At 42.7% G+C, this 24,992-nt stretch overlaps 3 protein-coding genes and 1 long non-coding RNA gene across 5 annotated transcripts; all 4 read left to right on the forward strand.

Moving 5' to 3' along the window:
* Nucleotides 1-2: 2 nt before the first annotated feature.
* Nucleotides 3-1,509, forward strand: LOC147223875 (uncharacterized). Its single transcript, XR_015107575.1, has 3 exons — nucleotides 3-101; nucleotides 909-952; nucleotides 1,298-1,509. It is a non-coding gene; the product is annotated as an uncharacterized LOC147223875 (long non-coding RNA).
* Nucleotides 1,510-5,809: 4,300 nt separating this feature from the next.
* On the forward strand, nucleotides 5,810-8,352 carry LOC147223876 (uncharacterized). Its single transcript, XM_086166252.1, has 5 exons — nucleotides 5,810-5,883; nucleotides 6,019-6,690; nucleotides 6,835-6,948; nucleotides 7,756-7,799; nucleotides 8,144-8,352. The coding sequence occupies exons 1-5, from the start codon at nucleotides 5,829-5,831 to the stop codon at nucleotides 8,258-8,260; spliced, it is 1,002 nt and encodes a 333-aa protein (XP_086022378.1). The 5' UTR covers nucleotides 5,810-5,828; the 3' UTR covers nucleotides 8,261-8,352.
* A 4,324-nt stretch (nucleotides 8,353-12,676) lies between these two features.
* LOC147223877 (uncharacterized) lies at nucleotides 12,677-15,219 on the forward strand. The gene is made up of 5 exons (XM_086166293.1): nucleotides 12,677-12,750; nucleotides 12,886-13,557; nucleotides 13,702-13,815; nucleotides 14,623-14,666; nucleotides 15,011-15,219. The coding sequence occupies exons 1-5, from the start codon at nucleotides 12,696-12,698 to the stop codon at nucleotides 15,125-15,127; spliced, it is 1,002 nt and encodes a 333-aa protein (XP_086022419.1). The 5' UTR covers nucleotides 12,677-12,695; the 3' UTR covers nucleotides 15,128-15,219.
* A 4,318-nt stretch (nucleotides 15,220-19,537) lies between these two features.
* LOC147223878 (uncharacterized) lies at nucleotides 19,538-22,087 on the forward strand. 2 transcript variants are annotated; one of them, XM_086166013.1, is made up of 5 exons: nucleotides 19,538-19,611; nucleotides 19,747-20,418; nucleotides 20,563-20,676; nucleotides 21,484-21,527; nucleotides 21,872-22,087. In XM_086166013.1, the coding sequence occupies exons 1-5, from the start codon at nucleotides 19,557-19,559 to the stop codon at nucleotides 21,986-21,988; spliced, it is 1,002 nt and encodes a 333-aa protein (XP_086022139.1). In that variant the 5' UTR covers nucleotides 19,538-19,556; the 3' UTR covers nucleotides 21,989-22,087. The 2 variants fall into 2 exon arrangements, with proteins under 2 accessions (XP_086022139.1, XP_086022140.1); XM_086166014.1 differs by lacking the exon at nucleotides 20,563-20,676 and having other exon boundaries at nucleotides 19,548-19,611.
* The last annotated feature ends 2,905 nt before the right edge of the window (nucleotides 22,088-24,992 follow it).

Genomic DNA, 24,992 nt, shown 5'->3' on the forward strand with positions numbered 1-24,992 from the left:
ATCGGCATTGAGCGGAGCTTTGACATTCAGCACAATTCTGATTGTTTTCCTGACATTTACTGCGTATAGATTGTATAAGAAACAAAGTTATAACTCTACAGGTAGGAATAAGAAATACCATGTCCAATGCTTGCGGTTTATTTGCACATTTATTTTTTAGTTTATTTCATTAAACCTAGTTTTGAGAATTTGCAAAGTTGACAGAGCAGAAACAATTATGGCTTATACAAAAGGAGCTGGAGCAAGTCTATACTCCTTGGTCTTTCCATCATTAGACACCAGTGTTGAATTGTTCACTTAAACAGCTTTACTTCAACTTCAGAAAGTTATTGACTAATTTAGGATATATCAGGCTTATAACCGACTGTTATAGAAACTGCTACAATTTATGATCTAGACATTTTGTATTATCTTGGAGGTTTTTGAGTTCATTAGATTTAATCCATATAAATCCAAAGTTGTTTGGGTGATTTTTTAGTATGATATAAAGTTTACACCCCACGTTTAAGCCCAGACAATTGATCACTTGCAGGTGTATGTTCGGTTAAAACTACCCAACATATGCATGGATATTACTGATGAAGAATATCCTGATTAAATGCTTATAAATTAATGTCCACCATTAAAGATTAATGATCAAATTTTTGATAAAACCGCTTTACTCCAGCTTCAAAAAGTTATAGAAAAAATTGGAATTTGCACGGCGTAAGGTTGACACCTACGGAGTTTTATTTGTTATATCTAGGAGGGGGTCACTGTCCAAACTCATAGCTTGTCCACAGGAGTGCCTCAAGGCTCAGTACTGAGTCCACATTTGTAATAAATTAATACATCCTCAATTGGTAAATTATTACTGCTTGCAACAAGTGTAAGTGTTGTGTTCTGAAAATGCTTCTTTTACGGACCAGACTCACAAGAAAGACCATCGGTTGTTCCGGCTCCTGAGGCAGAGGTAGGAACATGTTTGTTGTATTTACATTCACTTTCGTATACTTTGTAGCCTGAATGCCAAATACACATCATATGTGTATGTTTGTAGGAAGGGTGGATTTTACTAAAAAAAAAAGGAAAAAAACAAACAGGAAAAAAGAAAAGGAACAAGTTATCTGTGGCGATACTGTTGTTATACTTTTGCGAATATTGTACATATTTTGGGTGTGTAAAGTAAATACTACAGGGAAAGTTATTTGGTAAAAATCTTTAAGTCTTGACACATTCCTTTCTTAGGATGAATAATTATCCATGGAAACAAAAAAAAAAACATTTGACAGCCAGGTGTATTATATTTTATTTACAGGGTCGCCAGGAAGCAGAGAACCTCCAATATGCCACTCTAAGTGATTTCAGCAGCCACAGACCAAGAGAGAGAAATGACACCAGGGGTGAATGTGTGTACGCCGGTGTCAAGCTGTAGATCTTTCTGGACATCTGTTGTTGTTCCTGCATCCTTGTTTGAGAGTAAACTTTGCATCGTATCTGTTGTATTGCAATAAAACAACTGAACCTCCTTCAATCTCACTAAGTCTGTTTGTGTTAAGTCACAAAGGTTGATTTCTTTGTGGAATTTATAATGAAAAACCACAGAACTCAAGACCCCTGTGGAATCAGTGGGTCAGGAAGCTGGATACAGAGAGACACCTAAATTGACATATATATATATTGACATATATGTACAGTCATGGCACTGATGGGAAAAGAACTGGAGTCAAAGTTATCTTGAAGGGGTCGTTTCCAGTTAGAATGAAGCTGGTTGTTCACAGAATGCTGCATCCTAGTATATTAATGGAAAGTTGGAAGGACAAGGTACACCAGCAAAGGGGATAGCCACAGCCTTGAGGATTGACAAGCAAAATAAATGCAAGAATTTGGGGGATCTTCACAAGGAGTGGACTAAGGCTGGAGTCAGCACACCAGGAGCCATTGAACACAGACCAATCTTACACATTGGATATAAATCTCGCATTCCACAACTCGCGTCAATCCACTTCTGAACCAGAGACAAAGTCAGAAGCACCTTCCCTGGACTGTTGAGAAAAGAACTGTATTGTTGCCCAGTGGTCAGAAGTTCTGGATTATGGAGGTGGATACATCCGACACACGTCTTGGGGCGTTCCTGTCACAGGAGTCAACCTCTGACAACAAGCTTCACATTTTTCACCCCTGCATGTTTTTCTCACTGCAGTTCACCTCAGCCAAGGAGAACAATGAAAGTGGAAACAAAGAGCTGCTCCCTGTCTTGGATACCTTCCAGGTGTGGTACCACTGGGTGGATGTGGTAAAATATCCTTCAAACATCCTGTCAGGGTATCACACCTGATCCCAATTTGTAATCGGCGCCAGCTGCAGCAGATGCCGCTAATCAAGATCCCTATAAAGGGCAGCGGCACCGCTCTGCATGGTGCTGGGGGATTGTGGATCACAGTCCACTGCGGAGCTCCGCCGTGACCGGACACAGTCAGCCGGTGTAACGTCTGATCCTGCCTTCCACCTGTCCTGGTGAGACCGAGTCCTGTGCAACTCTGTCTCGGGGCCAGGGGCTTACCAGCGACACCCTACCTGCCGTTTCAACTCAAAGCGCTTTCGATCCAGATTCCTGCTCTGAGGTGTGGTTCCCTGCCCGAGTCCGCCCCCGCGCTCCGTGACACATCCGGTCACAATAACCTTACCGACATCAAATAGGCCCAACAGTTGAACTCCTGGCAGGCATGTGTCTAGAGACCCTGACACAATCCTTACTTCTCTGGTTATTGGGGAAATCACCACAAATCTCAGAGGTGGTCATGAGTGCACAGCGTACCCAGCTGGACCCTGGGACTGGAACCCCCAAAGGCTCCATCTTCCCGATGTGGTACAGACCCAGGTGCTCAAGTGGGGTCATCCCATAATAGCAGCAGACGTCTGGGAGTTTGTCTCCAGGGTTTGTAGCCGAAACAAGGCCTCTCAACAGCACCTCTATGGCCTCCTGTGCGCTCTCCCTGTTAAATTTCCCTGAACAGAACCAGACTTGTTCTCCAAGGCAGTGCACCTGGTGGCTCTCCCTAACCTCCCCTCTTCACTTGAGACAGCAGAGCTCATCATGAAGCATGTGTAGCTTGCTCCATGGATTCCCAACTGACATAGTGACTGACTGGGGCCCCCAATTCACCTCCCAAGTCAGGAGGGCCATCTGCAAGGAGATTGGTGCAACCATCAGCCTGTCCTCAGAGTACCACCCCCAAGCCAACAGCCAGGCAGAACAAGCCAACCAGAGCCTTGATGAGGTAACCCTCCATTGTGCTTCAGCCTTCCACCCCTCCTCGTGGAGTAAGAACCCTTCCTGGATGGAGTATGCAATGAATCTCCAGTTCAGCCGCCAGCAGAAGCCACTGGCCTCTCCCCCTTTGAATGATATCAAGGCCACCCCCTTGCCCCAATGTTCCCTGGTCAGGAGTCTGAGGTTGCAGTTTCCTCCATCCAGGATCATCTCCAGTGCTGTCGCCAGGCTTGGAGGTAGAGTCCACACTTCTCTCCAGATGACCAATGTACAGGTATGCGCGACCAAAGAAGCCGCTGATCCAACGCTGAGCCTCATAGAAATCCATCAAGAAGAAATTGAGAGGCACCAGACGCAGCAATACAAATGACCTGAAAGCTGCTATTAAAAGTAACCTGGGCTTCCATTACACTTGAGAGGTGCCACAGACTGAATGCCTCCAGGGCACACCACCACCACAGCACAATTACTGATGCAGTAATTTATGAAAAAAAAGAGTATCGATTTCGTACCAAAACATACTTTTCGAATGACTGACATCGAAAATATTCCTTTCTTTATTGATCTTTTATTGTAATCAAATTTTTCTGAGATAGAGTTTTGGGTTTTCATCGTCTGTAATCAATCCATCCATCCATCCATCCATCCATCCATCCTCTTCCACTTATTGTGCACTGAGCAGCAGTATGATTTCATGCCCAGAAAGAGTACTACAGATGCAGTATTTGCCTTGAGTATGCTGATGGAGACACACAGAGAAGGTCAGAGGGTGTTGCATTGAGGCTTTGTAGACCTAGAAGTGAATATGACAGGGTGCAGGGAGAAGAACTATGTACCGTATGAGAATGTATGCGAGTTGCGAAGTGGTGAGGTTAGACAGGAATCTGCATTGACTATAATATTTGCAGATGACATTGTGATCTGTTTTGAGAGCAAGGAGCGGATGGAAGAAAATCTCAAGCGGTCGTGGTATGCTCTGGAAAGGTTTAGGCGCACCAAGAAAGAATATATATATGTGTGAATGAAAGGGAAACCATGGGGTTACAGGGTAAAGACATAAAGAAGGTGGGGAATTTCAAGTACTTCAAGGCCAACAGTCAATGGAGAGTGCGGGAAAGAGGTGAAGAAACGTACGCATTCATGTCGGCAGGGGTGGAGAACAGTGTCAGGGGTAATGTTTGATAAAAGGGTAACAACCAGAATGAAAATAAAGGTATGTAAGACAGTGGTGAGACCAGCGGTGTTGTTTGCTTGAGTGACAGGGGTATTGAGGAGAAGCCATGAGGCCAGAGCTGGATGCAGCAGAGAGGAAGATGTTGAGGTTCCCTTTGGGGTGGCAAGCACGGACAGGATCAGGAAATGGCCTATCAGAGGGCAACCACCTCTTGGGGTTCTGCATCACTTCATCTTACTCACTCCAGAGTGTATCTTTCTTTTCTAACTTATATCTCACTGGTGAGGCATAGCCACTACCAACTTTGAGCGTCACGCTTTCAATTTCTACTTTCAGACTCATCAGTCTATCTGGCACTCTGTTCAATACCAGAATATTCCTAACAACTCCTTCAAGATAACCCCTACCATATTTCTCTTCATATCGAAACCAAAGTTTTACAACCTAAAACTTTCTCCTAGCCTTGCCAACTCTCCAGCTGGTGTACCACCTTCCCTCTCTGCATCATGTCAACCAACTCACCAGCTATTGTCTTTCGTTGTCTAAATATTCAAAGTCTGTACGCTCAGTCAGAGACTCTTGCCTTTTCTCTTCTCTCCCTGCTTCTGAACATGCTCTCCTTCTTCGACCCACTATAGCCATATTTCCACGGGTAGCCTGTCTGTTATTGGCACCAATAGCAGTCATGGATCACGACTGAGTCTTTTTGTAAGTCATAGACTTGATTTGCTTATTTGTTTGGCATTTTTAAATAATGCAAGCCCTTCCTGACAAAACTCTGCATTTATCAGGACATTTGACTGTCAAAAGGCAAACAATAGTTTGAAGACATTGTTACTGCATTGTCATTTACAAGGTAGTAGTCATTGATTAATGCAAGTAAAAACATGAGGTTGATAAATAATGTCTTTGCTTTTGCAGTCCCCCCAAAAAGATTCCCTTTCAGTGTTACAAACTTGCTCTGAATGTCTGCATTAAGAAAAAAAAATCACTTTATACACTCTTAAATCTAGTATTATAATTTGTTTATTTGGTTACACGAATTGATATTTTGCCATTGCAAACTTTTTGGGATCAATCCCAGTCCCTTTTGTAAAAAGTTTGACAGAGGACAAAACAATGTCCTTTCGAATGTGTCTAGGTCTCTAGGAGAGGTGGCAGAAGAGTTTCTGGTTTAATTATTCCACAGAATATTATAGAGTGAGAGAATGTTTAAGGAACATTTGACGACATCGTGTTTCTGATATGTACCACACAGAGACTATTTGAGGAGCAGTGAACACGTGATCGATGATGCTTTCAAAGACTCTCATCTGATTGGCCGATCAACATCTGTCTTGCTTTATAAATCTACAGATGAGAAGTTGATTCTTTCTGTTGAAGGCGAAGGATTTAACCAACATGACCCTTGGATCTGTTGTTTTTCATGTGGCCAGTTTGCTGCTGGTGAGAACAGGTGAGAATTGAAGTTATATTTTGTCTTCATTTCATCTTATTTTTCCTTCAAGTATCAAGATGCATTTTTTGGGCGAGTTTATTATATGCGTACGTTTAACTTTCCGTTTCCTCTTAATCTCTCTTTCCTCCTCAGCACACATCTCAGCTTCATCATCGTCTTTACAACAATTATCTGTAAATGTGGGTGAAGACTTTGTGTTGGAGTGTTTCTATAAAGGGGCTGAATTTCTATCAATGTTTTACTGGTATAAACAAACTATGGGACAGAAACCAAGTCTTATAGCAGAATTCTATCAACAGACCCAATTGCCATATTTTTATAATGAATTTGAAATGAATAAACGCTTTAGAATTAATCATTCTCCCGGCAGAAATCATTTGAATATCTCAAATGCACAAATTTCCGACTCAGCTACTTACTTCTGCATGGGTAGCTCTGTAAATGCACTTGAATTTTTGAATGGCACCATGGTCATTGTGAGGGATTCCCGTCTTAAACTGCCACCTGAGACCCTCCAGTCAGGAGACTCTGTGAATCAGAAATGTTCTGTCAAAACTGGGACTTGTGGTACAGGACACAGTGTTTACTGGTTTGAAGGCTCAGAGGAGTCTGAAACTGGAATGATTTCCACTCATGAAGTTGGGGAGGATCAGTGTGAGAACAAACCTGAAACACAAACACACACCTGTTTCTACCACTTGTCGAAAGAGAATTTGACAGCATCTCACACTGGAACTTATCGTTGTGCTGTTGCATCATGTGGACAGATACTGTTTGGAAAAATTAAAATTCCAGACTCACAAGGTAAGTAGAAGATTACTTAATAAATTATTATTTAATTGTAGTGAATCTCCCAAACTGGTGACAAAAAAAATCAAAATCTTACACATGTGTGTAATTTTTCTGTGTGTTTTAAAATTCTATTTTTTCCTGTCTTAAAACCCGCAGGTACAGAATTGATATCGGCACTGAGCGGAGCTTTGACATTCAGCACAATTCTGATTGTTTTCCTGACATTTACTGCGTATAGATTGTATAAGAAACAAAGTTATAAATCTACAGGTAGGAATAAGAAATACCATGTCCAATGCTTGCGGTTTATTTGCACATTTATTTTTTAGTTTATCTCATTAAACCTAGTTTTGAGAATTTGCAAAGTTGACAGAGCAGAAACAATGATGGCTTCTACAAAAGGAGCTGCAGCAAGTCTATACTCCTTGGTCTTTCCATCATTAGACACCAGTGTTGAATTGTTCACTTAAACAGCTTTACTTCAACTTCAGAAAGTTATTGACTAATTTAGGATATATCAGGCTTATAACCGACTGTTATAGAAACTGCTACAATTTATGATCTAGACAATTTGTATTATCTTGGAGGTTTTTGAGTTCATTAGATTTAATCCATATAAATCCAAAGTTGTTTGGGTGATTTTTTAGTATGATATAAAGTTTACACCCCACGTTTAAGCCCAGACAATCGATCACTTGCAGGTGTATGTTCGGTTAAAACTACCCAACATATGCACGGATATTACTGATGAAGAATATCCTGATTAAATGCTTATAAATTAATGTCCACCATTAAAGATTAATGATCAAATTTTTGATAAAACCGCTTTACTCCAGCTTCAAAAAGTTATAGAAAAAATTGGAATTTGCACGGCGTAAGGTTGACACCTACGGAGTTTTATTTGTTATATCTAGGAGGGGGTCACTGTCCAAACTCATAGCTTGTCCACAGGAGTGCCTCAAGGCTCAGTACTGAGTCCACATTTGTAATAAATTAATACATCCTCAATTGGTAAATTATTACTGCTTGCAACAAGTGTTAGTGTTGTGTTCTGAAAATGCTTCTTTTACGGACCAGACTCACAAGAAAGACCATCGGTTGTTCCGGCTCCTGAGGCAGAGGTAGGAACATGTTTGTTGTATTTACATTCACTTTCGTATACTTTGTAGCCTGAATGCCAAATACACATCATATGTGTATGTTTGTAGGAAGGGTGGATTTTACTAAAAAAAAAAGGAAAAAAACAAACAGGAAAAAAGAAAAGGAACAAGTTATCTGTGGCGATACTGTTGTTATACTTTTGCGAATATTGTACATATTTTGGGTGTGTAAAGTAAATACTACAGGGAAAGTTATTTGGTAAAAATCTTTAAGTCTTAACACATTCCTTTCTTAGGATGAATAATTATCCATGGAAACAAAAAAAAAACATTTGACAGCCAGCTGTATTATATTTTATTTACAGGGTCGCCAGGAAGCAGAGAACCTCCAATATGCCACTCTAAGTGATTTCAGCAGCCACAGACCAAGAGAGAGAAATGACACCAGGGGTGAATGTGTGTACGCCGATGTCAAGCTGTAGATCTTTCTGGACATCTGTTGTTGTTCCTGCATCCTTGTTTGAGAGTAAACTTTGCATCGTATCTGTTGTATTGCAATAAAACAACTGAACCTCCTTCAATCTCACTAAGTCTGTTTGTGTTAAGTCACAAAGGTTGATTTCTTTGTGGAATTTATAATGAAAAACCACAGAACTCAAGACCCCTGTGGAATCAGTGGGTCAGGAAGCTGGATACAGAGAGACACCTAAATTGACATATATATATTGGCATATATGTACAGTCATGGCACTGTTGGGAAAAGAACTGGAGTCAAAGTTATCTTGAAGGGGTCGTTTCCAGTTAGAATGAAGCTGGTTGTTCACAGAATGCTGCATCCTAGTATATTAATGGAAAGTTGGAAGGACAAGGTACACCAGCAAAGGGGATAGCCACAGCCTTGAGGATTGACAAGCAAAATAAATGCAAGAATTTGGGGGATCTTCACAAGGAGTGGACTAAGGCTGGAGTCAGCACATCAGGAGCCATTGAACACAGACCAATCTTACACGTTGGATATAAATCTCGCATTCCTCAACTCGCGTCAATCCACTTCTGAACCAGAGACAAAGTCAGAAGCACCTTCCCTGGACTGTTGAGAAAAGAACTGTATTGTTGCCCAGTGGTCAGAAGTTCTGGATTATGGAGGTGGATACATCCGACACAGGTCTTGGGGCGTTCCTGTCACAGGAGTCAACCTCTGACAACAAGCTTCACATTTTTCACATTTTTTACCCCTGCATGTTTTTCTCACTGCAGTTCACCTCAGCCAAGGAGAACAATGAAAGTGGAAACAGAGAGCTGCTCCCTGTCTTGGATACCTTCCAGGTGTGGTACCACTGGGTGGATGTGGTAAAATATCCATCAAACATCCTGTCAGGGTATCACACCTGATCCCAATTTGTAATCGGTGCCAGCTGCAGCAGATGCCGCTAATCAAGATCCCTATAAAGGGCAGCGGCACCGCTCTGCATGGTGCTGGGGGATTGTGGATCACAGTCCACTGCGGAGCCCCGCCGTGACCGGACCCAGTCAGCCGGTGTAACATCTGATCCTGCCTGCAACCCGTCCTGCCTGCCACCCGTCCTGGTGAGACCCAGCCCTGTGCAACTCTGTCTCGGGGCCAGGGGCTTACCAGCGACACCCTACCTACCGTTTCAACTCAAAGCGCTTTCGATCCAGATTCCTGCTCTGAGGTGTGGTTCCCTGCCCGAGTCCGCCCCCGCGCTCCGTGACACATCCGGTCACAATAACCTTACCGACATCAAATAGGCCCAACAGTTGAACTCCTGGCAGGCATGTGTCTAGAGACCCTGACACAATCCTTACTTCTCTGGTTATTGGGGAAATCGCCACAAATCTCAGAGGTGGTCATGAGGGCACAGCGTACCCAGCTGGACCCTGGGACTGGAACCCCCAAAGGCTCTATCTTCCCGATGTGGTACAGACCCAGGTGCTCAAGTGGGGTCATCCAATAATAGCAGCAGACGTCTGAGCGTTTGTCTCCAGGGTTTGTAGCCGAAACAAGGCCTCTCAACAGCACCTCTATGACCTCCTGTGCGCTCTCCCTGTTAAATTTCCCTGAACAGAACCAGACTTGTTCTCCAAGGCAGTGCACCTGGTGGCTCTCCCTAACCTCCCCTCTTCACTTGAGACAGCAGAGCTCATCATGAAGCATGTGTAGCTTGCTCCATGGATTCCCAACTGACATAGTGACTGACTGGGGCCCCCAATTCACCTCCCAAGTCAGGAGGGCCATCTGCAAGGAGATTGGTGCAACCATCAGCCTGTCCTTAGGGTAACACCCCCAAGCCAACAGCCAGGCAGAACAAGCCAACCAGAGCCTTGATGAGGTAACCCTCCATTGTGCTTCAGCCTTCCACTCCTCCTCGTGGAGTAAGAACCCTTCCTGGATGGAGTATGCAATGAATCTCCAGTTCAGCCGCCAGCAGAAGCCACTGGCCTCTCCCCCTTTGAATGATATCAAGGCCACCCCCTCGCCCCAATGTTCCCTGGTCAGGAGTCTGAGGTTGCAGTTTCCTCCATCCAGGATCATCTCCAGTGCTGTCGCCAGGCTTGGAGGTAGAGTCCACACTTCTCTCCAGATGACCAATGTACAGGTATGCGCGACCAAAGAAGCCGCTGATCCAACGCTGAGCCTCATAGAAATCCATCAAGAAGAAATTGAGAGGCACCAGACGCAGCAATACAACTGACCTGAAAGCTGCTATTAAAAGTGACCTGGGCTTCCATTACACTTGAGAAGTGCCACAGACTGATTGCCTCCAGGGCACACCACCACCACAGCACAATTACTGATGCAGTAATTTATGAAAAAAAAGAGTATCGATTTCGTACCAAAACATACTTTTCGAATGACTGACATCGAAAATAATCCTTTCTTTATTGATCTTTTATTGTAATCAAATTTTTCTGAGATACAGAGTTTTGGGTTTTCATCGTCTGTAATCAATCCATCCATCCATCCATCCATCCATCCTCTTCCACTTATTGTGCACTGAGCAGCAGTATGATTTCATGCCCAGAAAGAGTACTACAGATGCAGTATTTGCCTTGAGTATGCTGATGGAGACACACAGAGAAGGTCAGAGGGTGTTGCATTGAGGCTTTGTAGACCTAGAAGTGAATATGACAGGGTGCAGAGAGAAGAACTATGTACCGTATGAGAATGTATGCGAGTTGCGAAGTGGTGAGGTTAGACAGGAATCTGCATTGACTATAATATTTGCAGATGACATTGTGATCTGTTTTGAGAGCAAGGAGCGGATGGAAGAAAATCTCAAGCGGTCGTGGTATGCTCTGGAAAGGTTTAGGCGCACCAAGAAAGAATATATATATGTGTGAATGAAAGGGAAACCATGGGGTTACAGGGTAAAGACATAAAGAAGGTGGGGAATTTCAAGTACTTCAAGGCCAACAGTCAATGGAGAGTGCGGGAAAGAGGTGAAGAAACGTACGCATTCATGTCGGCAGGGGTGGAGAACAGTGTCAGGGGTAATGTTTGATAAAAGGGTAACAACCAGAATGAAAATAAAGGTATGTAAGACAGTGGTGAGACCAGCGGTGTTGTTTGCTTGAGTGACAGGGGTATTGAGGAGAAGCCATGAGGCCAGAGCTGGATGCAGCAGAGAGGAAGATGTTGAGGTTCCCTTTGGGGTGGCAAGCACGAACAGGATCAGGAAATGGCCTATCAGAGGGCAACCACCTCTTGGGGTTCTGCATCACTTCATCTTACTCACTCCAGAGTGTATCTTTCTTTTCTAACTTATATCTCACTGGTGAGGCATAGCCACTACCAACTTTGAGTGTCACGCTTTCAATTTCTAGTTTCAGACTCATCAGTCTATCTTGCACTCTGTTCAATACCAGAATATTCCAAACAACTCCTTCAAGATAACCCCTACCATATTTCTCTTCATATCGAAACCAAAGTTTTACAACCTAAAACTTTCTCCTAGCCTTGCCAACTCTCCAGCTGGTGTACCACCTTCCCTCTCTGCATCATGTCAACCAACTCACAAGCTATTGTCTTTCGTTGTCTAAATATTCAAAGTCTGTACGCTCAGTCAGAGACTCTTGCCTTTTCTCTTCTCTCCCTGCTTCTGAACATGCTCTCCTTCTTCGACCCACTGTAGCCATATTTCCACGGGTAGCCTGTTGGTTATTGGCACCAATAGCAGTCGTGGATCACAACTGAGTCTTTTTGTAAGTCATAGACTTGATTTGCTTATTTGTTTGGCATTTTTAAACAATGCAAGCCCTTCCTGACAAAACTCTGCATTTATCAGGACATTTGACTGTCAAAAGGCAAACAATAGTTTGAAGACATTGTTACTGCATTGTCATTTACAAGGTAGTAGTCATTGATTAATGCAAGTAAAAACATGAGGTTGATAAATAATGTCTTTGCTTTTGCAGTCCCCCCAAAAAGATTCCCTTTCAGTGTTACAAACTTGCTCTGAATGTCTGCATTAAGAAAAAAAAATCACTTTATACACTCTTAAATCTAGTATTATAATTTGTTTATTTGGTTACACGAATTGATATTTTGCCATTGCAAACTTTTTGGGATCAATCCCAGTCCCTTTTGTAAAAAGTTTGACAGAGGACAAAACAATGTCCTTTCGAATGTGTCTAGGTCTCTAGGAGAGGTGGCAGAAGAGTTTCTGGTTTAATTATTCCACAGAATATTATAGAGTGAGAGAATGTTTAAGGAACATTTGACGACATCGTGTTTCTGATATGTACCACACAGAGACTATTTGAGGAGCAGTGAACACGTGATCGATGATGCTTTCAAAGACTCGCATCTGATTGGCCGATCAACATCTGTCTTGCTTTATAAATCTACAGATGAGAAGTTGATTCTTTCTGTTGAAGGCAAAGGATTTAACCAACATGACCCTTGGATCTGTTGTTTTTCATGTGGCCAGTTTGCTGCTGGTGAGAACAGGTGAGAATTGAAGTTATATTTTGTCTTCATTTTATCTTCTTTTTCCTTCAAGTTTCAAGATGCATTTTTTGGGCGAGTTTATTATATGCGTACGTTTAACTTTCCGTTTCCTCTTAATCTCTCTTTCCTCCTCAGCACACATCTCAGCTTCATCATCGTCTTTACAACAATTATCTGTAAATGTGGGTGAAGACTTTGTGTTGGAGTGTTTCTATAAAGGGGATGAATTTCTATCAATGTTTTACTGGTATAAACAAACTATGGGACAGACACCAAGTCTTATAGCAGTATTCTATCAACAGACCCAATTGGCATATTTTTATAATGAATTTGAAATGAATAAACGCTTTGGAATTAATCATTCTCCCGGCAGAAATCATTTGAATATCTCAAATGCACAAATTTCCGACTCAGCTACTTACTTCTGCATGGGTAGCTCTGTAAATGCACTTGAATTTTTGAATGGCACCATGGTCATTGTGAAGGATTCCCGTCTTAAACTGCCACCTGAGACCCTCCAGTCAGGAGACTCTGTGAATCAGAAATGTTCTGTCAAAACTGGGACTTGTGGTACAGGACACAGTGTTTACTGGTTTGAAGGCTCAGAGGAGTCTGAAACTGGAATGATTTCCACTCATGAAGTTGGGGAGGATCAGTGTGAGAACAAACCTGAAACACAAACGCACACCTGTTTCTACCACTTGTCGAAAGAGAATTTGACAGCATCTCACACTGGAACTTATCGTTGTGCTGTTGCATCATGTGGACAGATACTGTTTGGAAAAATTAAAATTCCAGACTCACAAGGTAAGTAGAAGATTACTTAATACATTATTATTTAATTGTAGTGAATCTCCCAAACTGGTGACAAAAAAAATCAAGATCTTACACATATGTGTAATTTTTCTGTGTGTTTTAAAATTCTATTTTTTCTTGTCTTAAAACCCGCAGGTACAGAATTGATATCGGCATTGAGCGGAGCTTTGACATTCAGCACAATTCTGATTGTTTTCCTGACATTTACTGCGTATAGATTGTATAAGAAACAAAGTTATAACTCTACAGGTAGGAATAAGAAATACCATGTCCAATGCTTGCGGTTTATTTGCACATTTATTTTTTAGTTTATTTCATTAAACCTAGTTTTGAGAATTTGCAAAGTTGACAGAGCAGAAACAATTATGGCTTATACAAAAGGAGCTGGAGCAAGTCTATACTCCTTGGTCTTTCCATCATTAGACACCAGTGTTGAATTGTTCACTTAAACAGCTTTACTTCAACTTCAGAAAGTTATTGACTAATTTAGGATATATCAGGCTTATAACCGACTGTTATAGAAACTGCTACAATTTATGATCTAGACATTTTGTATTATCTTGGAGGTTTTTGAGTTCATTAGATTTAATCCATATAAATCCAAAGTTGTTTGGGTGATTTTTTAGTATGATATAAAGTTTACACCCCACGTTTAAGCCCAGACAATTGATCACTTGCAGGTGTATGTTCGGTTAAAACTACCCAACATATGCATGGATATTACTGATGAAGAATATCCTGATTAAATGCTTATAAATTAATGTCCACCATTAAAGATTAATGATCAAATTTTTGATAAAACCGCTTTACTCCAGCTTCAAAAAGTTATAGAAAAAATTGGAATTTGCACGGCGTAAGGTTGACACCTACGGAGTTTTATTTGTTATATCTAGGAGGGGGTCACTGTCCAAACTCATAGCTTGTCCACAGGAGTGCCTCAAGGCTCAGTACTGAGTCCACATTTGTAATAAATTAATACATCCTCAATTGGTAAATTATTACTGCTTGCAACAAGTGTAAGTGTTGTGTTCTGAAAATGCTTCTTTTACGGACCAGACTCACAAGAAAGACCATCGGTTGTTCCGGCTCCTGAGGCAGAGGTAGGAACATGTTTGTTGTATTTACATTCACTTTCGTATACTTTGTAGCCTGAATGCCAAATACACATCATATGTGTATGTTTGTAGGAAGGGTGGATTTTACTAAAAAAAAAGGAAAAAAACAAACAGGAAAAAAGAAAAGGAACAAGTTATCTGTGGTGATACTGTTGTTATACTTTTGCAAATATTGTACATATTTTGGGTGTGTAAAGTAAATACTGCAAGGAAAGTTATTTGGTAAAAATCTTTAAGTCTTGACACATTCCTTTCTTAGGATGAATAATTATCCATGGAAACAGAAAAAAAAACTTTTGACAGCCAGCTGTATTATATTTTATTTACAGGGTCGCCAGGAAGCAGAGAACCTCCAATATGCCACTCTAAGTGATTTCAGCAGCCACAGACCAAGAGAGAGAAATGACACCAGGGGTGAATGTGTGTACGCCGGTGTCAAGCTGTAGATCTTTCTGGGCATCTGTTGTTGTTCCTGCATCCTTGTTTGAGAGTAAACTTTGCATCGTATCTGTTGTATTACAATAAAACAACTGAACCTCCTTCAATCTCACTAAGTCTGTTTGTGTTAAGTCACAAAGGTTGATTTCTTTGTGGAATTTATAATGAAAAACCACAGAACTCAAGACCCCTGTGGAATCAGTGGGTCAGGAAGCTGGATACAGAGAGACACCTAAATTGACATATATATATATTGACATATATGTACAGTCATGGCACTGATGGGAAAAGAACTGGAGTCAAAGTTATCTTGAAGGGGTCGTTTCCAGTTAGAAGGAAGCTGGTTGTTCACAGAATGCTGCATCCTAGTATATTAATGGAAAGTTGGAAGGACAAGGTACACCAGCAAAGGGGATAGCCACAGCCTTGAGGATTGACAAGCAAAATAAATGCAAGAATTTGGGGGATCTTCACAAGGAGTGGACTAAGGCTGGAGTCAGCACATCAGGAGCCATTGAACACAGACCAATCTTACACGTTGGATATAAATCTCGCATTCCTCAACTCGCGTCAATCCACTTCTGAACCAGAGACAAAGTCAGAAGCACCTTCCCTGGACTGTTGAGAAAAGAACTGTATTGTTGCCCAGTGGTCAGAAGTTCTGGATTATGGAGGTGGATACATCCGACACAGGTCTTGGGGCGTTCCTGTCACAGGAGTCAACCTCTGACAACAAGCTTCACATTTTTCACATTTTTCACCCCTGCATGTTTTTCTCACTGCAGTTCACCTCAGCCAAGGAGAACAATGAAAGTGGAAACAGAGAGCTGCTCCCTGTCTTGGATACCTTCCAGGTGTGGTACCACTGGGTGGATGTGGTAAAATATCCTTCAAACATCCTGTCAGGGTATCACACCTGATCCCAATTTGTAATCGGCGCCAGCTGCAGCAGATGCCGCGAATCAAGATCCCTATAAAGGGCAGCGGCAACGCTCTGCATGGTGCTGGGGGATTGCGGATCACAGTCCACTGCGGAGCCCCGCCGTGACCGGACCCAGTCAGCCGGTGTAACATCTGATCCTGCCTGCAACCCGTCCTGCCTGCCACCCGTCCTGGTGAGACCCAGCCCTGTGCAACTCTGTCTCGGGGCCAGGGGCTTACCAGTGACACCCTACCTGCTGTTTCAACTCAAAGCGCTTTCGATCCAGATTCCTGCTCTGAGGTGTGGTTCCCTGCCCGAGTCCGCCCCCGCGCTCCGTGACACATCCGGTCACAATAACCTTACCGACATCAAATAGGCCCAACAGTTGAACTCCTGGCAGGCATGTGTCTAGAGACCCTGACACAATCCTTACTTCTCTGGTTATTTGGGAAATCACCACAAATCTCAGAGGTGGTCATGAGTGCACAGCGTACCCAGCTGGACCCTGGGACTGGAACACCCAAAGGCTCCATCTTCCCGATGTGGTACAGACCCAGGTGCTCAAGTTGGGTCATCCAATAATAGCAGCAGACGTCTGAGAGTTTGTCTCCAGGGTTTGTAGCCGAAACAAGGCCTCTCAACAGCACCTCTATGACCTCCTGTGCGCTCTCCCTGTTAAATTTCCCTGAACAGAACCAGACTTGTTCTCCAAGGCAGTGCACCTGGTGGCTCTCCCTAACCTCCCCTCTTCACTTGAGACAGCAGAGCTCATCATGAAGCATGTGTAGCTTGCTCCATGGATTCCCAACTGACATAGTGACTGACTGGGGCCCCCAATTCACCTCCCAAGTCAGGAGGGCCATCTGCAAGGAGATTGGTGCAACCATCAGCCTGTCCTCAGAGTACCACCCCCAAGCCAACAGCCAGGCAGAACAAGCCAACCAGAGCCTTGATGAGGTAACCCTCCATTGTGCTTCAGCCTTCCACTCCTCCTCGTGGAGTAAGAACCCTTCCTGGATGGAGTATGCAATGAATCTCCAGTTCAGCCGCCAGCAGAAGCAACTGGCCTCTCCCCCTTTGAATGATATCAAGGCCACCCCCTCGCCCCAATGTTCCCTGGTCAGGAGTCTGAGGTTGCAGTTTCCTCCGTCCAGGATCATCTCCAGTGCTGTCGCCAGACTTGGAGGTAGAGTCCACACTTCCCTCCAGATGACCAATGTACAGGTATGCGCAACCAAAGAAGCCGCTGATCCAACGCTGAGCCTCATAGAAATCCATCAAGAAGAAGTTGAGAGGCACCAGACGCAGCAATACAAATGACCTGAAAGCTGTAATTAAAAGTGACCTGGGCTTCCATTACACTTGAGAAGTGCCACAGACTGATCGCCTCCAGGGCACACCACCACCACAGCATAATTACTGATGCAGTAATTTATGAAAAAAAAAAGAATCGATTTCGTACCAAAACATACTTTTCGAATGACTGACATCGAAAATATTCCTTTCTTTATTGATCTTTTATTGTAATCAAATTTTTCTGAGATACAGAGTTTTGGGTTTTCATCGTCTGTAATCAATCCATCCATCCATCCATCCTCTTCCACTTATTGTGCACTGAGCAGCAGTATGATTTCATGCCCAGAAAGAGTACTACAGATGCAGTATTTGCCTTGAGTATGCTGATGGAGACACACAGAGAAGGTCAGAGGGTGTTGCATTGAGGCTTTGTAGACCTAGAAGTGAATATGACAGGGTGCAGAGAGAAGAACTATGTACCGTATGAGAATGTATGCGAGTTGCGAAGTGGTGAGGTTAGACAGGAATCTGCATTGACTATAATATTTGCAGATGACATTGTGATCTGTTTTGAGAGCAAGGAGCGGATTGAAGAAAATCTCAAGCGGTCGTGGTATGCTCTGGAAAGGTTTAGGCACACCAAGAAAGAATATGTATATGTGTGAATGAAAGGGAAACCATGGGGTTACAGGGTAAAGACATAAAGAAGGTGGGGAATTTCAAGTACTTCAAGGCCAACAGTCAATGGAGAGTGCGGGAAAGAGGTGAAGAAACGTACGCATTCATGTCGGCAGGGGTGGAGAACAGTGTCAGGGGTAATGTTTGATAAAAGGGTAACAACCAGAATGAAAATAAAGGTATGTAAGACAGTGGTGAGACCAGCGGTGTTGTTTGCTTGAGTGACAGGGGTATTGAGGAGAAGCCATGAGGCCAGAGCTGGATGCAGCAGAGAGGAAGATGTTGAGGTTACCTTTGGGGTGGCAAGCACGAACAGGATCAGGAAATGGCCTATCAGAGGGCAACCACCTCTTGGGGTTCTGCATCACTTCATCTTACTCACTCCAGAGTGTATCTTTCTTTTCTAACTTATATCTCACTGGTGAGGCATAGCCACTACCAACTTTGAGCGTCACGCTTTCAATTTCTAGTTTCAGACTCATCAGTCTATCTGGCACTCTGTTCAATACCAGAATATTCCAAACAACTCCTTCAAGATAACCCCTACCATATTTCTCTTCATATCGAAACCAAAGTTTTACAACCTAAAACTTTCTCCTAGCCTTGTCAACTCTCCAGCTGGTGTACCACCTTCCCTCTCTGCATCATGTCAACCAACTCACAAGCTATTGTCTTTCGTTGTCTAAATATTCAAAGTCTGTACGCTCAGTCAGAGACTCTTGCCTTTTCTCTTCTCTCCCTGCTTCTGAACATGCTCTCCTTCTTCGACCCACTATAGCCATATTTCCACGGGTAGCCTGTCCGTTATTGGCACCAATAGCAGTCGTGGATCACGACTGAGTCTTTTTGTAAGTCATAGACTTGATTTGCTTATTTGTTTGGCATTTTTAAACAATGCAAGCCCTTCCTGACAAAACTCTGCATTTATCAGGACATTTGACTGTCAAAAGGCAAACAATAGTTTGAAGACATTGTTACTGCAGTGTCATTTACAAGGTAGTAGTCATTGATTAATGCAAGTAAAAATATGAGGTTGATAAATAATGTCTTTGCTTTTGCAGTCCCCCCAAAAAGATTCCCTTTCAGTGTTACAAACTTGCTCTGAATGTCTGCATTAAGAAAAAAAAATCACTTTATACACTCTTAAATCTAGTATTATAATTTGTTTATTTGGTTACACGAATTGATATTTTGCCATTGAAAACTTTTTGGGATCAATCCCAGTCCCTTTTGTAAAAAGTTTGACAGAAGACAAAACAATGTCCTTTCGAATGTGTCTAGGTCTCTAGGAGAGGTGGCAGAAGAGTTTCTGGTTTAATTATTCCACAGAATCTTATAGAGTGAGAGGATGTTCAAGGAACATTTGACGACATCGTGTTTCTGATATGTACCACACAGAGACTATTTGAGGAGCAGTGAACACGTGATCGATGATGCTTTCAAAGACTCGCATCTGATTGGCCGATCAACATCTGTCTTGCTTTATAAATCTACAGATGAGAAGTTGATTCTTTCTGTTGAAGGCAAAGGATTTAACCAACATGACCCTTGGATCTGTTGTTTTTCATGTGGCCAGTTTGCTGCTGGTGAGAACAGGTGAGAATTGAAGTTATATTTTGTCTTCATTTTATCTTCTTTTTCCTTCAAGTTTCAAGATGCATTTTTTGGGCGAGTTTATTATATGCGTACGTTTAACTTTCCGTTTCCTCTTAATCTCTCTTTCCTCCTCAGCACACATCTCAGCTTCATCATCGTCTTTACAACAATTATCTGTAAATGTGGGTGAAGACTTTGTGTTGGAGTGTTTCTATAAAGGGGCTGAACTTCTATCAATGTTTTACTGGTATAAACAAACTATGGGACAGAAACCAAGTCTTATAGCAGTATTCTATCAACAGACCCAATTGGCATATTTTTATAATGAATTTGAAATGAATAAACGCTTTAGAATTAATCATTCTCCCGGCAGAAATCATTTGAATATCTCAAATGCACAAATTTCCGACTCAGCTACTTACTTCTGCATGGGTAGCTCTGTAAATGCACTTGAATTTTTGAATGGCACCATGGTCATTGTGAAGGATTCCCGTCTTAAACTGCCACCTGAGACCCTCCAGTCAGGAGACTCTGTGAATCAGAAATGTTCTGTCAAAACTGGGACTTGTGGTACAGGACACAGTGTTTACTGGTTTGAAGGCTCAGAGGAGTCTGAAACTGGAATGATTTCCACTCATGAAGTTGGGGAGGATCAGTGTGAGAACAAACCTGAAACACAAACGCACACCTGTTTCTACCACTTGTCGAAAGAGAATTTGACAGCATCTCACACTGGAACTTATCGTTGTGCTGTTGCATCATGTGGACAGATACTGTTTGGAAAAATTAAAATTCCAGACTCACAAGGTAAGTAGAAGATTACTTAATACATTATTATTTAATTGTAGTGAATCTCCCAAACTGGTGACAAAAAAAATCAAGATCTTACACATATGTGTAATTTTTCTGTGTGTTTTAAAATTCTATTTTTTCTTGTCTTAAAACCCGCAGGTACAGAATTGATATCGGCATTGAGCGGAGCTTTGACATTCAGCACAATTCTGATTGTTTTCCTGACATTTACTGCGTATAGATTGTATAAGAAACAAAGTTATAAATCTACAGGTAGGAATAAGAAATACCATGTCCAATGCTTGCGGTTTATTTGCACATTTATTTTTTAGTTTATTTCATTAAACCTAGTTTTGAGAATTTGCAAAGTTGACAGAGCAGAAACAATGATGGCTTCTACAAAAGGAGCTGCAGCAAGTCTATACTCCTTGGTCTTTCCATCATTAGACACGAGTGTTGAATTGTTCACTTAAACAGCTTTACTTCAACTTCAGAAAGTTATTGACTAATTTAGGATATATCAGGCTTATAACCGACTGTTATAGAAACTGCTACAATTTATGATCTAGACATTTTGTATTATCTTGGAGGTTTTTGAGTTCATTAGATTTAATCCATATAAATCCAAAGTTGTTTGGGTGATTTTTTAGTATGATATAAAGTTTACACCCCACGTTTAAGCCCAGACAATTGATCACTTGCAGGTGTATGTTCGGTTAAAACTACCCATCATATGCACGGATATTACTGATGAAGAATATCCTGATTAAATGCTGATAAATTAATGTCCACCATTAAAGATTAATGATCAAATTTTTGATAAAACCGCTTTACTCCAGCTTCAAAAAGTTATAGAAAAAATTGGAATTTGCACGGCGTAAGGTTGACACCTACGGAGTTTTATTTGTTATATCTAGGAGGGGGTCACTGTCCAAACTCATAGCTTGTCCACAGGAGTGCCTCAAGGCTCAGTACTGAGTCCACATTTGTAATAAATTAATACATCCTCAATTGGTAAATTATTACTGCTTGCAACAAGTGTTAGTGTTGTGTTCTGAAAATGCTTCTTTTACGGACCAGACTCACAAGAAAGACCATCGGTTGTTCCGGCTCCTGAGGCAGAGGTAGGAACATGTTTGTTGTATTTACATTCACTTTCATATACTTTGTAGCCTGAATGCCAAATACACATCATATGTGTATGTTTGTAGGAAGGGTGGATTTTACTAAAAAAAAAAGGAAAAAAACAAACAGGAAAAAAGAAAAGGAAAAAGTTATCTGTGGTGATACTGTTGTTATACTTTTGCGAATATTGTACATATTTTGGGTGTGTAAAGTAAATACTACAAGGAAAGTTATTTGGTAAAAATCTTTAAGTCTTGACACATTCCTTTCTTAGGATGAATAATTATCCATGGAAACAAAAAAAAAACATTTGACAGCCAGCTGTATTATATTTTATTTACAGGGTCGCCAGGAAGCAGAAAACCTCCAATATGCCACTCTAAGTGATTTCAGCAGCCACAGACCAAGAGAGAGAAATGACACCAGGGGTGAATGTGTGTACGCCGGTGTCAAGCTGTAGATCTTTCTGGACATCTGTTGTTGTTCCTGCATCCTTGTTTGAGAGTAAACTTTGCATCGTATCTGTTGTATTGCAATAAAACAACTGAACCTCCTTCAATCTCACTAAGTCTGTTTGTGTTAAGTCACAAAGGTTGATTTCTTTGTGGAATTTATAATGAAAAACCACAGAACTCAAGACCCCTGTGGAATCAGTGGGTCAGGAAGCTGGATACAGAGAGACACCTAAATTGACATATATATATTGGCATATATGTACAGTCATGGCACTGTTGGGAAAAGAACTGGAGTCAAAGTTATCTTGAAGGGGTCGTTTCCAGTTAGAAGGAAGCTGGTTGTTCACAGAATGCTGCATCCTAGTATATTAATGGAAAGTTGGAAGGACAAGGTACACCAGCAAAGGGGATAGCCACAGCCTTGAGGATTGACAAGCAAAATAAATGCAAGAATTTGGGGGATCTTCACAAGGAGTGGACTAAGGCTGGAGTCAGCACATCAGGAGCCATTGAACACAGACCAATCTTACACATTGGATATAAATCTCGCATTCCTCAACTCGCGTCAATCCACTTCTGAACCAGAGACAAAGTCAGAAGCACCTTCCTTGGACTGTTGAGAAAAGAACTGTATTGTTGCCCAGTGGTCAGAAGTTCTGGATTATGGAGGTGGATACATCCGACACACGTCTTGGGGCGTTCCTGTCACGGGAGTCAACCTCTGACAACAAGCTTCACATTTTTCACCCCTGCATGTTTTTCTCACTGCAGTTCACCTCAGCCAAGGAGAACAATGAAAGTGGAAACAGAGAGCTGCTCCCTGTCTTGGATACCTTCCAGGTGTGGTACCACTGGGTGGATGTGGTAAAATATCCTTCAAACATCCTGTCAGGGTATCACACCTGATCCCAATTTGTAATCGGCGCCAGCTGCAGCAGATGCCGCTAATCAAGATCCCTATAAAGGGCAGCGGCAACGCTCTGCATGGTGCTGGGGGATTGTGGATCAGAGTCCACTGTGGAGCGCCGCCGTGACCGGACCCAGTCAGCCGGTGTAACGTCTGATCCTGCCTGCAACCCGTCCTGCCTGCCACCCGTCCTGGTGAGACCCAGCCCTGTGCAACTCTGTCTTGGGGCCAGGGGCTTACCAGCGACACCCTACCTGCCGTTTCAACTCAAAGCGCTTTCGATCCAGATTCCTGCTCTGAGGTGTGGTTCCCTGCCCGAGTCCGCCCCCGCGCTCCGTGACACATCCGGTCACAATAACCTTACCGACATCAAATAGGCCCAACAGTTGAACTCCTGGCAGGCATGTGTCTAGAGACCCTGACACAATCCTTACTTCTCTGGTTATTGGGGAAATCACCACAAATCTCAGAGGTGGTCATGAGTGCACAGCGTACCCAGCTGGACCCTGGGACTGGAACCCCCAAAGGCTCCATCTTCCCGATGTGGTACAGACCCAGGTGCTCAAGTGGGGTCATCCCATAATAGCAGCAGACGTCTGGGAGTTTGTCTCCAGGGTTTGTACCCGAAACAAGGCCTCTCAACAGCACCTCTATGGCCTCCTGTGCGCTCTCCCTGTTAAATTTCCCTGAACAGAACCAGACTTGTTCTCCAAGGCAGTGCACCTGGTGGCTCTCCCTAACCTCCCCTCTTCACTTGAGACAGCAGAGCTCATCATGAAGCATGTGTAGCTTGCTCCATGGATTCCCAACTGACATAGTGACTGACTGGGGCCCCCAATTCACCTCCCAAGTCAGGAGGGCCATCTGCAAGGAGATTGGTGCAACCATCAGCCTGTCCTCAGAGTACCACCCCCAAGCCAACAGCCAGGCAGAACAAGCCAACCAGAGTCTTGATGAGGTAACCCTCCATTGTGCTTCAGCCTTCCACCCCTCCTCGTGGAGTAAGAACCCTTCCTGGATGGAGTATGCAATGAATCTCCAGTTCAGCCGCCAGCAGAAGCCACTGGCCTCTCCCCCTTTGAATGATATCAAAGCCACCCCCTCGCCCCAATGTTCCCTGGTCAGGAGTCTGAGGTTGCAGTTTCCTCCGTCCAGGATCATCTCCAGTGCTGTCGCCAGGCTTGGAGGTAGAGTCCACACTTCTCTCCAGATGACCAATGTACAGGTATGCGCGACCAAAGAAGCCGCTGATCCAACGCTGAGCCTCATAGAAATCCATCAAGAAGAAATTGAGAGGCACCAGACGCAGCAATACAAATGACCTGAAAGCTGCTATTAAAAGTGACCTGGGCTTCCATTACACTTGAGAAGTGCCACAGACTGATTGCCTCCAGGGCACACCACCACCACAGCATAATTACTGATGCAGTCATTTATGAAAAAAAAGAGTATCGATTTCGTACCAAAACATACTTTTCGAATGACTGACATCGAAAATAATCCTTTCTTTATTGATCTTTTATTGTAATCAAATTTTTCTGAGATACAGAGTTTTGGGTTTTCATCGTCTGTAATCAATCCATCCATCCATCCATCCTCTTCCACTTATTGTGCACTGAGCAGCAGTATGATTTCATGCCCAGAAAGAGTACTACAGATGCAGTATTTGCCTTGAGTATGCTGATGGAGACACACAGAGAAGGTCAGAGGGTGTTGCATTGAGGCTTTGTAGACCTAGAAGTGAATATGACAGGGTGCAGAGAGAAGAACTATGTACCGTATGAGAATGTATGCGAGTTGCGAAGTGGTGAGGTTAGACAGGAATCTGCATTGACTATAATATTTGCAGATGACATTGTGATCTGTTTTGAGAGCAAGGAGCGGATTGAAGAAAATCTCAAGCGGTCGTGGTATGCTCTGGAAAGGTTTAGGCGCACCAAGAAAGAATATATATATGTGTGAATGAAAGGGAAACCATGGGGTTACAGGGTAAAGACATAAAGAAGGTGGGGAATTTCAAGTACTTCAAGGCCAACAGTCAATGGAGAGTGCGGGAAAGAGGTGAAGAAACGTACGCATTCATGTCGGCAGGGGTGGAGAAC

The sequence above is a fragment of the Fistularia commersonii genome, chromosome 19 (assembly GCF_037954325.1).
Source record: "Fistularia commersonii isolate RoL2024-O1a breed Wild chromosome 19, RoL_Fcom_v1.0, whole genome shotgun sequence".
Lineage (NCBI taxonomy): Eukaryota > Metazoa > Chordata > Actinopteri > Syngnathiformes > Fistulariidae > Fistularia > Fistularia commersonii.

What these genes read in the sequence shown, in the direction of transcription:
- LOC147223876 (XM_086166252.1), top strand. Translation starts at nt 5,829, where the DNA reads ATGACCCTTGGATCTGTTGTTTTTCATGTGGCCAGTTTGCTGCTGGTG. An exon ending in TAAAATTCCAGACTCACAAG is followed by an intron (nt 6,691 to 6,834) that starts GTAAGTAGAAGA and finishes TAAAACCCGCAG; the next exon opens with GTACAGAATTGATATCGGCA. An exon ending in TTCCGGCTCCTGAGGCAGAG is followed by an intron (nt 7,800 to 8,143) that starts GTAGGAACATGT and finishes TTTTATTTACAG; the next exon opens with GGTCGCCAGGAAGCAGAGAA.
- LOC147223877 (XM_086166293.1), top strand. Translation starts at nt 12,696, where the DNA reads ATGACCCTTGGATCTGTTGTTTTTCATGTGGCCAGTTTGCTGCTGGTG. An exon ending in TTTGCTGCTGGTGAGAACAG is followed by an intron (nt 12,751 to 12,885) that starts GTGAGAATTGAA and finishes TTTCCTCCTCAG; the next exon opens with CACACATCTCAGCTTCATCA. An exon ending in TAAAATTCCAGACTCACAAG is followed by an intron (nt 13,558 to 13,701) that starts GTAAGTAGAAGA and finishes TAAAACCCGCAG; the next exon opens with GTACAGAATTGATATCGGCA.
- LOC147223878 (XM_086166013.1), top strand. Translation starts at nt 19,557, where the DNA reads ATGACCCTTGGATCTGTTGTTTTTCATGTGGCCAGTTTGCTGCTGGTG. An exon ending in TAAAATTCCAGACTCACAAG is followed by an intron (nt 20,419 to 20,562) that starts GTAAGTAGAAGA and finishes TAAAACCCGCAG; the next exon opens with GTACAGAATTGATATCGGCA. An exon ending in TTCCGGCTCCTGAGGCAGAG is followed by an intron (nt 21,528 to 21,871) that starts GTAGGAACATGT and finishes TTTTATTTACAG; the next exon opens with GGTCGCCAGGAAGCAGAAAA.